Here is a 15,199-nt window from a genome sequence, read left to right on the forward strand (position 1 = left end):
CTTTGACATTTGTTTCAAGTGAAGGAAGCAGTAGAGAGTGTTGCTAGTTGCAACACTGGACGCTATTGGTTCTGGAAAGAAACACGGAGACTGGTCTTTCTTGAATACGAAGCCAACAGTTCTTATTTCCACCTAGTCTTTCCATCTTGGATCATGAATGGCTTTAGTATCTCCTTACTCAATAAAATAAAACCAGGAAAAGCCCCAGAACAACTCTTACCTTGTTCCATACTCAAAGTCCAGAGTGACTATCATATGCCCTTTATATAAGTGATGACAGCATTTACAGTTTTCATGGAGCAGGGGAAAGAGAAAGGGTGCTTATCAAAAAAAAGGATGCATCCGTGAAAGCCATCCTCCACATGGTACCAGGTCACAGGGACACCCTGGTCTTCTAAGCGCTTCTTGTAGAGCAAGGCATCATCACGGAGGGGATCATTCTCACAGCTCACCAGGAATGCCTGGGGAAGCTGAGCAATGACCTTGTCATCTACTAGGAGAGGTGAAATTTCTGGATCCAAAACCTGTTTGGTTTCCAGATAGGCAGCCTCATTGAAAGGACCTGAAAACTCAGGCAGGAGGCTTTTGCTCTTGAACCTTCTGGGGATGTTATCAGAACTGAGCCATTTCCTGTACTTCTTCCAGGTGTCTAGGGGAATACAAGTACCATTAAATACGGCATCTTTCCAAGATAAGTCAATGTCCAGGTATTTACACAGAGCCATCCTGATTATGTCTTTGGTGAGGAATGGGACATTTTGGTTCTGCTGATATGATGGTAATTGGAAATTGATGACCTGTGTAATTGGAGTAATAAGCACCTGAGCACAGATCTGGGGGAGACTTGGGAGACTGAGCAAGGCCTGGGTGACAATGGTCACAACACCACCCCCAATACTTTCTCCACAAACTACCACCCGGGAGGGGTCTACTCCATAGGTTGTCAGGCCCTTCATGAAGTGAATGGAGGCATTCACGCAATCCTCAGTAACAGAAGGATGGTGGTGGTCAGGAAGCTTGCGATACCTGAGAAGAAACAAACAAGCACAATGCAGTGATGCACGCATGGGTCACTGGAGGCCACTTAAATAGAATCCTCTACTCTCATAGGGAAAAGAACTTGATTCAATCCTCAGAATGATCCTAGCAAGTAAAAATGGCTGGCCTCGTTTTTCCTCTATGGACATGAGGAACCTGCCAGAGTCAGGGAGGCCAGGATTCTCCATTCCAACCCACATTTTGCTTCCCATAGATGAGTGAGCCCTGCAAAGGATCAGCCAAGCTCAAAGCTGTTGCTTTAGGAAACAGGACAACCAACAAAGACCCAGAGAAGGTGATTGGAGCTCTGTGGTTCCACTGAGACAGGTTAAGAGTTTTGGCTCTCCCAGATGTCTCAGGCATCCATTGAACATTGCCAAAACCATTGCTCTTTAAATTTTATGTTAATGTCATATTAATAACATAAGGTCTTGATGTAAGTGTACCTTCTAATGTTAATTTTCCTGGAAATAAATAGAAGTGTTAGGGGATGGGGCAACTGGACTCAATAATTGAGAGTTCTTAGACTCTTTTCCAATGCCCTGGATGATTTGGCAGAAGAACTACAGAAGGTCTAGAGGCAAGAGAGCATTATGTGGTGACAACAATGGTGGCAGAGGCACAAAGACCACTGGGCACCTAGGCAGTGGGAATCCCTGGCCTCTGGAAGCAGTCAGAAGCCTTAACACAGGAAATGCAAAGTGACCTTGATGGCATGGCATCTGAGGCCAAGCTTCAAGAATGGGAGCAGAGAACAGAAGCAAGGACACGTTGGCAACAACAGCAGCAAGAGGCAACAGCAGGCAGTAGAGGAGCCAGGGGCAGCAGTGGCCACAGCCTGTGGAATGAAAACACAGAAGCACTCACTGCTGCCTTAAGCACTGGGGGGGTGGTGGTGGTGGAGTGTTAGACACTCTAGCCTGGGAACTGAAGCACAGGTGGTGTCGGGGCCTGGGGGGTCCTGACTTCACAAATACACACAGGGGCTGTTAACACTCAACACCATTGAGTTAAAGGTCCACTTACTAGAAGCATACATAAGGACAGTGGCCCCCGAGGTGGCAGCTTCTCTGGCTCTTAGTTCTCTGTTGCTACCATTCACTTCAGAAGCCATGGGCTATGAAGCCATAAAGGACCAGTTAGAAGAGTTCCTCACTCCCCTCAATTTCCCCCTGGTGGAAGAAAGGGACTCCAGGGAGATAACTGATACCACCACTTCCTGTCAAGAGAGATTTAGAGACTTCATTTAGAGTCAGGAAACCTTGCTTCCAGGAAAGGAAGGTCAGAAAGGGGAGAGAAAAGGAGGAAAGGGTGCTGCAAGCTGTAGGAAAACGTAATGGAATTCAGCTGCTATCACAAAAGCTACTACTGGACAAGTCAAGGACTTCTCCAAAGGTCCAGCCATGGCTTAAGAAGTCTTAGTGATATTTTAGCTTTTGTATATATATTAGCTGGTTCCTAAAATGATTTTCTTGTGTGCTTCCAAGAACGTCTTACAGTGTATTTATGCCTATCAAGCATCCAAGGCCAAATGAAACAACACCTGTCTCCTAGGTCAGGAGGGTAGCTTTATTTCTTATGCAATTTAGGGTGAAACCCTCCTTCCTTACAAATAGACTCCTAATTTGTTACCTAACCACTTCTAGGAATGTAGATTGAGCACATAAATTCCCTTCTTGATATACTAACCAATTATTAGCTCTCTATTGATTCCCTCATTTACCACTCCCCTTTCAGGTTGTAAAAGAAAGCCTGGTGGTCACTGCCTGAGGAAAATTCTTACCTGCCTTTATGACTCCATAAGAATTCAAGCCTGGTGACCTTGCTCTGTGAGAGGATTGCTATTGCCTGGGTTTATAACTGGATTCCTGAGAACTGAGAGAGAACTTGGAGAATGAGGAGACAGAGAAGAGAAAAGATAATGGAAGAACTAGATGGGTAAGAACTGGAGAGGAATGAGCTGAGATGGGGAAGAACTAGATTGAAGGGCTAGAAGAGAGTACTAGAGGAATGAAATGGGAGAGGAGAAAGAGCCAGATGGGAAAGAACAAGATGAGAAAGAAGGAGATGAGGAAGTAGCTAAGATGGGAAAGAACTAGATGGATGAGAACCTAGATGGAACAGAACTAAGACGAGAGAATTAAGATAGAACTTAGAGGGGACAGCAGATTAATGTAGAGAGAAATCAAGCAAGAAAGGAGCTAGGCATGAGAGCAGAATAGAGGCTGTGTAGAAACAGAACTGACACAGAATAATAAAGTGTATGGACTAAGGAGTTTCGTGTATGTAGATTCATTTCTTTTCATCAAAGATTAAATTATCAGCTGGTTTTAGATTCTTCCCGGACCCTGGGAAGGGACTGTTGAGGGGCTGGACCCCATAGTCAGCGATTAAAGGGGAGTTAGGGGGAGGGACAAGGAGGACTGGGTAACGAGGTGCTAAAGATAGAGGGAGGATTGAGTAAGAGGGAAGCTAAGGATAGGTGGCTGGCAGTTCAGCAGCTTATCTCACAGCAGCCCTCTAGAAGTCCCAAGCCTCTTCTCTAGCAGAGCATCTCCACTCGCCATTCTAGAAGAGCTTCTCTGGACCATGAGTCAGAACTCTGTAAGTATCTAGAATGCCACACTGAGGAATTTCCTTCAAGATTTCAGAGCAGGTGCTTGCACATTTCTCTGCAGCTCCATTCAGGGGATCTCAGAGACATAGGGTTCCATATTGGAAGTTCAGACACTGTGGCAGTCATGTAGGAGGAAGTCTCTGGAGACTGGAAAGATGTTACCTTCCCTATGCCATTATAGAGGAACAAAGATGTCAAGTGATTTGCTCTAGTCACCCAACTTCAGTGTATACCCATCCTGAGTCATGTCAAGGGATGAGGGGGCCACTGAAGTGGTAGCCATTGAAGCAGCAGAATCTAACAGGGCAGTTTTCAATTTCTCTCACTTAGTCCTTTAAATTGTCCTATGGACTCTGTTCTCAAATTATGAATAATAGCCCCCTATGTCCTTCATCCTTTCAAGGACCCCTTTATCTTCAAAAGACCGGACTTGAGTCTTAAGTCATGCTCTACATTGGTTCAAAGTGGTTTGTAGTTGGTGTGTCCATGAGTATTCTATTGTTGCAACAAACACAAGAGCTATCAGCCAAAAATATTCATGACTTCAATTGACCTTGACAATCAGCTGACACTGATTACACCACTGTATCCAAAGTCAACATCATCCCACCAAATGAAGAGACATTTTGAGTCATCTCTTCTTTTGCTCTCTATTTTCAATTTCCTGTAGGTCTGTGTGTGTGTCCTAGAAAGCATTCTTTTGACTTTAATTAATTTAATTCCACAAAGAGGACATAAAGGGTCTTTTCTAATGTTACACTACCTGGGTCCCTTCACATCATGGTGTGCTCTTCCTAGTCCTCTGCTGTATGACTCTATATTGTTCCATAGGAGACCAGTACTCTGTAGTATTGTGTTCTCTCTGTCACAGTTTACCAATGGACTTCCCAGGAATTGATATATTTCTAGACTTCTACCGTTTTGTAAGTGTTGCAGCTGTGTTAATGGGAACATGTACAAGAGGTTAGGACCCCTTTCTGTAGCCTAGAGTCACCAAAATCTGTGCCCCAAAATGCACCCTCACACAGATAAACCATTAAATGTCTCAGGCCACTCACCCCACTGACAGCACCACTGAATTCGTCTCCTGGGCCAGGAAGCCGCACAGGTTGTGGTAACTGTCTGTAAGAGGAAGCCAAGTGTTAAGCAGTGTGACAAGAGCCCAGCACTTCCCACTACAGTCCCAGAAACAGCAGCTGTCATGATAGATATGATAATAAGGTCCTCTCTATGTCCCTATTCTTGATTCCTCTGAAGTGATCTTGCCAGCTCTGTGAGGACAAGGCCAGACATCATTTCCAAACCTCTGAATATCAAGATTTAGTTGGAACTTATGGTTCACTTTCTATAGCATTGAATTTTATACAGGATGGGTAAACTAGGGACTTAGACTGCTTGGGGATCTGAAATGAACATCACTAAGGCTACTTGTGTTTGCAGAACCAGCCCTGGAGTGTTAATAGACTCATATATTTGCATTCATGAGGAGGTAAATGATGACCAGATGAGATGTTTATATGAGTAGACAGTCCCATTAAGATTAGTGCACAGTTGATCACATCCAGTTTGGGGCACAGAACCTGTCTGATGTCGGGACAGGGGTCTGGCTCTTACTATCATATCTCAGGAGCACCTCTGGGGAGGAAATTCAGTTACCAAAATTTATTTTTTCTATTTTCTTTTTTTTTTTTTTTTGGTTTTTCGAGACAGGGTTTCTCTGTGTAGCTTTGCGCCTTTCCTGGGACTCACTTGGTAGCCAGGCTGGCTCGACTCACAGAGATCCGCTGGCTTGCCTCCGAGTGCTGGGATTAAAGGCGTGCGCCACCACCGCCCGGCTTATTTTTTCTATTTTCTTAATGAATATCCCTGAAGATTTTTTTTATCTCATTTTAGTTTTATTTTATTTGTTACATTGTTGCTTAATTGGTTAGTTGGTTTAGTTTTTATGTGTCCATGTCATTACTCTATAACCCAGGTAGATCCCAAATTTCTGATCCCTTTGCCTTGATTCCTAGGTACTGGATTAGCAGAGTGTAATATCTCCTGTCCAGACAAGTACTGGGATTTTCCAAGTTAAGCCAGTCAGAGATTTGCTAGGTAGGTATGTGCACCATGGGCGTTGTAGATGTCCTCAGTAACTTTAAATGGCATTTTAATGAAGCCTAGAGCCACCTAAGAAAAAAGTCTCCAACTGAAGGATTGCCCAAATCAAATTTGCCTGTGAGCATGTCTGTGGGGAATTTTCTTGTTTCTTAATTAGTATAAGGAGCTAGCCCACTGTAGGCAGAGTCATTCCCTAGGTAGGTGGTCCTGGATGGCATAAAAAAGCTAGCTAAGCATGAATCTGAGACTAAGTTAACAGGCAATACTCAACTATGACTTATGTTTGGTTCCTGCCCTGACTTCCCTCAATGATGGAGTGTAACCTGAAAGATGAAATAAACCCTTTCTTTGCCTAAGTCACTTTTGGTTATGTGTTTGTCATAGGAGCAGAGTGAAGCTTGCTTCTATGGACAGACATGCTATGCTTCTCCACTGCTAATGGACAGGTGGGAAAGGGCATAGGGGTGCTGTGGGATGGTCTTTCTGTACGCTGTGAATATATGTTGCTACCATTGGTTAATAAGGAAGCTGCTCTGGCCTATGGCAAGACAGGTTATAGCCAGGTGGGAAATCCAAAGAAAGAGACAGGGAGAAGAAGGATGGAGTCAGGGAGATGCCATCCAGCCACCCAAGGAGCAAGATGCCAGTAGACTGGTAATGCTATGGCCACATGGCAAGACATAAATTAATAGAAATGGGTTAATTTAAGATGTAATAGCTAGCTAGCAATAAGCCTGAACCATAGACCAAACAGTTTGTAATTAACATTAAGTCTCTGAATGGTTAGTTTAAAAGTAGCTATGGGACTGCAGGACCTAGATGGGACAGAGAAAATTGATTAGTTACACAGGGGAGGGGAATGAAAGAATAAACACTGAGGCTAACACATAGGGTGGTCTTAGCTGAGTGGGGTGGTCAGCTTCTATATCCAAAGTTGGCCTGAAAAAGCTTACATTTTGTGTCTGTTGACAATGATGAAATGTACAAGGAAAGTCCCTAATCTTTGACTCCTGATTGGTGAAAACTGTAACTGTAACTTGGCAACAAGTGTTTGTGGGTTTTGTGCTTATAGACCCCTTCTGCCCCTGTTTGGGGCTACCAGGAGATATAAGGCTCCCAAGACCTTGTTCTGCAGCCCTGATCAATCAGCAACCCCATTTATGTAGTGATTTACTAAAGACTTTGAAACCCACAACTCTTCTCTCTCTCCTTCCTCATGGCACACAATGGACACAGGTGTAACAAAAGTTCAAATGTGCTGTTTCCAACTTGCACAAGCCACTCAGCCCTCAGCACCTGTCCTTGTATGAATTTAGATGCACAGCTCCTTATAGGATTGATTGATTGATTGATTGATTTATATTTTTTTGCATCACAACTTTCTAAAAATATTGCATTTACATGCAATATTATTTGTGTTGAAGACTGAGTTTCTGGAGTCCTTTGTTTGGAATCGTGAGGCCCAGTCTTTACTCACCTTATCCAGGTCCCCAACCTATCACACATTGCTTTTCCCCAACTCAGAAGAACTGCCTCCTCCCATCCCTTGGTCCTGGCCTTAAATTTCACCTTCTTGGAGAGACTATCTGATCAGAAAAACTGAGGTACTGTTAGTCTAAATCACTCTCTGTTCCATCCCTGTGTCACCCACATCTGAAACCACTTCCTTATTTGTGTTCTCCCGTGTGGTCTAGCTTCCCTGCTTGATGTACAGATCCTTAAGTTTGTGGATTGGTTCTTTCTTGTCTTCCAGTGCCTGGAGAGGATCTGGAGCAGTAGATGTTCAGTAAATATCTGTTGAGCCATTCATACTTAAGATTTGGAAATATCACTATCCTGCATTAGAGGATGGCAGCTTGGAGAAGAAGATCTTAGAGGTCGATGACAATAAAAAGTGAACAAGGACAGTAACATTCTGGACAAGGGTGGGTACTACAGGCAAGATATACCCATAGTTAACTTATAATGAAAAAAAAAGGCATCTTGGTAACATCTTCAGAACTGCTATGGCTATTCCAATCCCCAGAAGGTAGTAAGTAACCCTAACCCCAGGAACAATGTCTTTTGTGTCTGCATAAGCAACAAGTACAGAAGAACATGTGAGCAGCCCAAGATGCCTGCTGTGTTGAGAAGTACACAGGCTACGGTACAGCAAAAGTAAAGGGAGACACAAGTGGCCAGGCTGGCGATGTGGTAAGGACTCAGGGGAGGCTGAAGTGCACCAGTGATAAGCACTGGGTTCCTCTGGTGGGGAAGGATGATAATGCTGAAGGATGATAATCGTAGCAAGGAAACAACTTCTGGATACAGAGATGATGTAGTGATCAAGAATGGATGGGTTTTCAGCACAGGGATCCAGCTGAGCTGAGGAAAGCACATGGACTTAGGGTCATTATGGGGTAGATAGGAATAGCCAGTGCTGTGAGTGGGAAGGAAAAAGAGGTATCACACCTAGTTTTGGGAGAGTCTCAGTGGACATTGCTGCCTGAACCCGGACTAAGACTAATATATTATACAGGAAACATTGCTATAGAGGTTTCAACCTCATTGAATGATATGATTTCCAAGCCTTCAATTCATTCTCCCTAAAAGCTCCAACTTTTACTTGCTTTGACCCCCTCCAAAGAAGTACTCATAAGAATGTATGCAAGACTCCAACTATCATAAAGAACTTCCTCTCCCACCCAATACAGAAGCTACTCACCCAGACTACCACATATGGCTCCTCCTCCATGGTAGAAAATGATGCCTCGCAGGAGTTTGGAGGACACTGCCTTGGGTTGGAACAGTCTCACAGGGATTTCCCCAAAGTGCATGTTGGTCACCACTAAATTATAGTTCTTCTTTATAACTATTAAGTCCTGAAAAATCTGGATGAACTTGATCATGGAGCAAATCCTCAGCTTCTCTAATATATTTCCCTGTAGGAGCAAAAAAGAAGAAGATGAGGAAGGAAAAGGAAAAAGAGGAGGAGGAAAAGAGAAGTGAGGCATAGGACACTATAAGGTGGACATGTAGATGCTGCTGCCACTTAGCATTGCTAAAATGAGTTCATCGTTTCTCTTTTGACTTCTGCACACACAATGGACTCATGTATTTACAACTGGCTGTGGGTTCTGCTTAGGGAGAAGGTGAGTTTTCAGAGTTTCTACCCAAAACTTCCAGATTAGATAATGATATGGTTGTGATTTGATTATTTGTTTCAACCAAAATTAATGTTGAAATTTTATTGTCATTGTGTTGAGATGGCCTTTTTACAAGACAGATAAATAGATCAATGGAATAGAGTGGAAGACCCAAATATAACCCCACATGGTTGCAGCCACCTGATTTTCAACAACAGTGACAAAGAACAGAAAGGAGAGCTTCTGTGAAATAATTCTCTTGATTGCTGTAAAGATTTGTCACTTGGATTGGTTTAATAAAATGCTGATTGGCCAGTAGCCAGGTAGGAAGTATAGGCAGGGTGGCCAAACTAAGAGTGCTGGGAAGAGGAACGGCAGAGTCAGGAGTCACCAGCCAGATGCAGAGGAAGAAAATGAGAATGCCATATTGAGAAAAGGTACCAAGCCACATGGCTAAACAGAGATAAGAAGTATGGGTTAATTTAAGTGTAAAAGCTAGTTAGTAATAAATCTGAGCTACTGGCTGAGCATTTATAAGTAATATAAGCCTCCATGTGGTTATTCAGGAACTGGCAGGCCAGAGAGAACTGTCCAACTACAGAGAGCCTCTTCAATAAATAGGTCTGGGAAAACTGAATATCCTCATGTTAATGGATGGTCCTAGATTCCTATCTCACCCTGCATAAAAATCAACTCCAAATGGACCAAAGACTGAATTTTAGGACCCAAAATTCTAGAAATACAAGAAGGAACAGTCGGGGGAACACTTCAAGATATAGTCATAGGTCAAGACTTCTTGCATAATACTCCAGTTTCTCTGGAAATAAGGCTAACTATTGACAAATGGGAACTCAAGAAACCAAAAGACTTCGGATACAAAGGAAAGTTTTAATTGAGTGTAGACTCAACCTATAGAATGGAAAAAGAAAGTCTTTGCTGGCGATGCCTCTGATGAAAGATTAAATATCTATTACACATATATGTACATATAGATAGATAGATAGATAGATAGATGATAGATAGATAGATAGATAGATAGATACATAGATAGATAGATAGATAATCCCTCCAAAAACTAAAAAGAAGAGATCAAACCACCCAATCAGTAAGTGGGCTGATAAAATGAATGGGTCACAAAAGACAGAGTACAAACAGACAATAAACATATGGTCCTACTTTCCTTCTTGTTGCTATGACAAGCCACCTGACCACAAGGAACCTGGGGGAGGAGAGGGTTTACTTGACTTATAGGCTATTGTTCATCATCAAAGGAAGCCAAGGCAGGAGCTCAAGACATTTGCCTGGAGGCAGGAATTAAAGCAAAAACTATGGGGGAAAACTGCTTACTGGCTTGCTCCCCACCTTGCTTGCTCAGCTGCCTACTCAGTGGACTGGGCCTTCCCACATTTTTTAAAAGACAAGTCTTTGGTATTAGATCACCACAAGAAATTATAAAATTATGATCTCAAAAAATAAAAGAAATAATTTTATTTAAAAATATCTGTCTTTTAAGTGGTGATTAAATGATACCCTCATGTGTAGATAAAGGCCATGATGGATGGAGTGAGAGAGTTACCTCAGGAGGAGGCTCCCAGGAGCTGAGTTCTTGGTTGAAAAACTAGAAAGAGCTTGTGTCTGGAGCAAAACCCATTAGACACATCATGGTGTTACACTGTTTTGTGTGGTCTTTATTTTCCCAAGACAGAGTTCACATTTCCCACAGCGGTGAGCTAGGTGTGATGCTGTAGAAGGGAAACACTATAGTTTGGAAAGAGTATGGATTTTCTGGGGAATTTAGCTATCTGAGGCCCTTATTTGCCATTCCAGGACTCTAAACTATCCTGTAATTCCATGCAATCCATGGGCTTGAAACAGCTTGACCTCTAGGAAAGTACTTACAGATAAAAAATGAACAAGGGGTTGAGGCCAGGAGCTTTCAATAATTGTATTGAACAAGGCTTGCTCATTCTTCCAGGTGTGGCCCATTGTGTAGAAAAATCTCAACAGCACAGGAATACGTTACTCTTTTAAAGTCACATATAAAAACCTATTGCTCCTTATCATATGCCATGCAATATGTCTATTAACTTCACGAGACAGAGAATGTTCCTGGCCTTGAAGATGAAGATTCTTATATGCACAGAGGTTAAGCAAAGGGCCCTTGCAGCCAGTGAGAGCAGAACAGAGACACTTATCAGGCAGCCTCGCTACAGCTGCTTCTCACCCCTCTTTTCCCTATCTCCTCCTTTATAGCTGCCCTCTGACATAACCACTTATGAACTGTCTGGCCTCTACAGGTCTTTAGCCAAGGTTGGAACATCAAGTTTATTCAAACTGCCTCCTTCCCACACAAGGCCAAACTTTCTTTCCAAACCTACTGTACCTGTGGACAGGCCCTTACCCCTATCCTAAACCAGCAGGAAAGGCAAGTTCAGAATCCAGCCACCTAGTACAGCCAAAGATATGCATCATCACATGGATGATTTGATCAGCAAAGGATACCTGCCCTCTGCTCAGAACTATGCTAAGAAATAGTCTGTGGCTTCAAAGTGTTCACAATCATGCAACAAAACATCTAGAAGCAAGTAAGTGGAAGGAAGTAGAGGACTGTTGCTGAAGGAGGTGTCAGACCTGTTGGCCCATGTGTCTATCAAGAGTAGAACCTGGGTCTGAAATTATTTTTCAGTCCTCAGAAAAGAGTCTGGTAGGTGAGTGGTGATACCTGCCTCCAATCCCAGCCCTCAAGAGGTGGGAGCCAAGAGATAACCACTTCAAAATCACAAAACTTTTATCTCAAAAATTAAAAAGAAATGAAGAGCTGTGGTGTAGCTAAGTGGATCTAGTGCTGACCTAGCATGCATGAAGCCCTAGTTTGGTCTCAGAATTGCATAAACCAAGCTTGATAGTGTATACCTCTAACCATAGCACTTGTGGGGTAGCAATGGGACAATCAGGAGCCTCATACCATTGGCCACATGGTGAGTTCAAAGCCATCCTGAGCTCAGTGAGATACTGTCTTTTTTTTTTTTTTTAGCCAGTAAGAACAAAGACAAGGGGCAGGAAGGAAGGGACATAAAGAGAGCAAGAAAGAGAAAGGGAAAGAGGGAGAGAGAGAGACAAATACAATGTTTCTGTGTTTCTAAGATACAACAATGTAGCCACCTCAGTCATGGAGAAATGTTGAGAGGGAAGAATAAAAGAAGAAAGGCAAGGTACACAGATGAACCCTGTTTTTTTTTTATATAAATTTATATCTTATGATTTTACCAATAAAGACTCGAAAGTCAGGCTGGGGTGAAAACCTGCTAGCTCAGAGAGGTTGAAGAGCAATTAACTGACCTTCTTCCTTCTCCAGCATCTCAAAAAGGGAGCTCTTTTCCACTGTTCCAATCTAAAATGGACAATCAAACTCTAAGTTCCTCCCTTCTATTTCCTGTATGTTTCTCTACTCATCTTCATGACTTCCTCTTTACTCTCTATGGCTACTTCCTGTAAACTAGTTGCTAGCTTAGCCTCTTGACCTCAGGTTTTTACTTAATTAACACAATCTCTAGGTTCACACTGTGATTAAATATCCCACAACAGGATTCTGAAAACTCCTTCCCCCAAAAGTGGACTCACCATAGCAATTAAGTACAGCATCGCACAATGCAAAAACCTGAACTTGACTGGATGCTCCAAGGAAGAGGGGATTTCCACAGTGAGAAAGTGCTGAATGACAGCCCAAATGAAGACTCCAAGGTAAAAGGTAGACAGGCTCACTAGCAGCACCAGCCACAGGACAGTCATGGTCCCAAGGCCCCAAGAAACTGATGTCTGAGGCCCTGAGAAGCAGCTGTCCCAAAGATCTTCCTTGGGAACAACTGATCCAGTTTTATGGCCTACCACCTCCACTAACTCCTTTCAGACTGCATCTGACTCAGTGGCCTGATCTAGCCTCTGGGATATCACCACAGGTCAACAGGATCCAGAGAAACCTGCTCCCCAAGGAACAAGAAAGCTGACCTGGATGACCAAGGTAGTTTGAAAGACAGGATTACAAAGATGAACTAGATGGGAGCTTTCACAGCATCTATCTTCTGGGTCACAGAGGGAGAGGTCTTACATGAGCATAGACTCCCTTGGCCTGACCCTTCGCTGAGTAACAGGAGACATGAACCCCTTCTGCACCAGTTTGGTTAAGAAATACAAAGTCATCCAGTTGTAAATACTTGATAAACCACCATCAGAACCCAGTCTTTTCTTATTTCTGACTATTTGGCCTTGGACAGACTCTCTGCTCTCTGAATGCATAAGGTAGAGGAGCCCAGAGATAGGTGAACTGTTTCCAGGCCAAGCCCAGATATAGTTGCAGGTACCAGGGATGCTGACACTTGAGCAGCAATGGATAGTTTTGTACAGACTACATATTCTAAGTCTAGGGAAAATTTGATAGGAAAAGCACATAGAATATTATTTCAATGTGTGTGTTTAATTGTCATTAAAAAGCACATAACAGGGCTGACACAGTAAGTTAAAGCACTTGCCAGCAAACGTAATGAACTGAGGTCAATCCCCAGGATCTGTATGATGGGGGAAGAAAACTCTATTATCACACATTGTCATCTGACCCCCCCCACACCATTATATATGTGTGCCTATACACATGCACACAATATGATATATATTTTATATATATATATATGTAAATTAATATAATAACAATTTAAGTACATAACATTAAATTTACTGTCAGAGCCATTTCTTTTTTTTAACATACCAACCACAGATTCCCCCTCTCTTCCCTCCTCCCCAAGACTATCCCCCCAACTCACCCCCTATTCCCTCCTCCAAAAAGATAAGGCCTCCCATGGGGAGTCAGCAAAGCCTGGTACATTCAGTTGAGGCAGATCCAAACCCCACCTCCTACTCAAGGCTGTGCATGGTGTCCCACTATAGGTAGTGGGCTCCAAAAAGCCAGCTCATGCACCAGGGATAGTCTCTTAAGCAGACCAAGCTACACAACTGTCTCACTTATACAGAGGGCCTAGTCCAGTCCCATGGAGACTCCACAGCTGTTGGTCTAAAGTTCATGAGATTGCACTAGCTTGGTTTGGTTGTCTCTGTAGGTTTCTCCCATGGTGATCTTGATGCTGCTTGCTCATAGAGTCCCTCTTCCCTCTCTTTGACTGGACTCCTGGAGCTCAGCCTGGTGTTCGGCTGTGCATCTCTGCATCTGCTTCCATCAGTTATTTGATGAAGGCTCTATGATGACAGGGTATTCACAAGTCTGATTACAGGGCCAGCTCAGGTACCATCTCCACTATTGCTAGTAGTCTAAGCTGGGGTCATCCTTGTGGGTTCCTGGGAACTTCGCTAGCACCATATTTTTTCCTATCCGCATGATGTCTCCCTCTATCAAGATATCTCTTTCATTGTTCTCCCACTCCATCCCTGCTTCAGCTTGACCATCCTGTTCCCTTTATGTCTCATCCCCCAACTGTCAGAGTCATTTCTAAGTGTACAGTACAGCAGAGTTAAGTGAATGTGTCACATACAGTAGATCTCTTATAATAAAAAATCTACATCCTTGGATTCCATCCTTCCCAATGACCAGGCAAACTCAACTCTACTCTGTAAGAGTCTGACTGCCTTACATACCTGCATAGATGGGACAATGCAAGACTTTACTTTTTGTAATGAACTTAGTCAAATTAACATTTTTCTCAACTTTATCAGGCTGCAGTGGACAACAATATTTTTTTTTGAAAATAATAGTCCACCCCCAAGGCACTGGTGACCACCAGAGCCATATGCCCCCCACATACACTGATTGGGAAGAGATAAGGCCCTGATCACCAGACTGGACAGCCCAGTTCCCTAGCCCCTAGGCCCCAGGGACACATTCCATGCCCCTCTTCCCCAGCCATTGCCGCCCCACAGACCGAGCAGCAACCTCATCGCTTGCCCCCTTGACAACCATCGTCTGCAGCACCAGTGCCTACCAGAGCCTTATGCTCCCCCTGCACCAAATGGAAAGAAAAGCACCCCAGGAGCTATGGGCCCCACATGCACCAGTTGCAAGAAGAGTGATCTGGAATGCCACTTGTATGGATTAAAGGAAGAAGTTGGTAGATGGCAGTGTAAGTACACATTAAACAACACGAAGAGCAATATGGCACCAACAGAACCTAGTGTTCCTACAGCAGCAGGACCTGAACATCCCAATGCAGATGATCCAGAAGAAACCACGTTAAAAACAACTTTATGAAGATGATAGAAGCCAAAAGAGGGAAATGAAAACACAAACAAAAAATTAGAAGAAATCAAGAAATTT

At 43.3% G+C, this 15,199-nt stretch overlaps 1 protein-coding gene across 1 annotated transcript; it reads right to left on the reverse strand.

Annotated features, from left to right (window-relative positions):
• Nucleotides 1-245: 245 nt before the first annotated feature.
• On the reverse strand, nt 246-12,738 carry LOC114686386 (arylacetamide deacetylase-like 4). Its single transcript, XM_028861065.2, has 4 exons — nt 12,505-12,738; nt 8,463-8,679; nt 4,714-4,777; nt 246-1,026 (listed from the first exon to the last, which is right to left on the reverse strand). Exons 1-4 carry the CDS (start codon nt 12,670-12,672, stop codon nt 252-254), a joined length of 1,224 nt encoding a protein of 407 aa, XP_028716898.1. The 5' UTR covers nt 12,673-12,738; the 3' UTR covers nt 246-251.
• Nucleotides 12,739-15,199: the final 2,461 nt, after the last annotated feature.

This window comes from Peromyscus leucopus, chromosome 2, assembly GCF_004664715.2.
Source record: "Peromyscus leucopus breed LL Stock chromosome 2, UCI_PerLeu_2.1, whole genome shotgun sequence".
Lineage (NCBI taxonomy): Eukaryota > Metazoa > Chordata > Mammalia > Rodentia > Cricetidae > Peromyscus > Peromyscus leucopus.

Bases quoted from the DNA above. Each gene is read 5' to 3' on its own strand.
- LOC114686386 (XM_028861065.2), bottom strand. From the start codon at position 12,672: ATGACTGTCCTGTGGCTGGTGCTGCTAGTGAGCCTGTCTACCTTTTAC. The intron at 8,680-12,504 runs GTGAGTCCACTT...TTGCTCCTACAG, and splicing joins TGCTGTACTTAATTGCTATG to GGAAATATATTAGAGAAGCT. The intron at 4,778-8,462 runs GTGAGTAGCTTC...TTCCTCTTACAG, and splicing joins AGCCATATGTGGTAGTCTGG to ACAGTTACCACAACCTGTGC.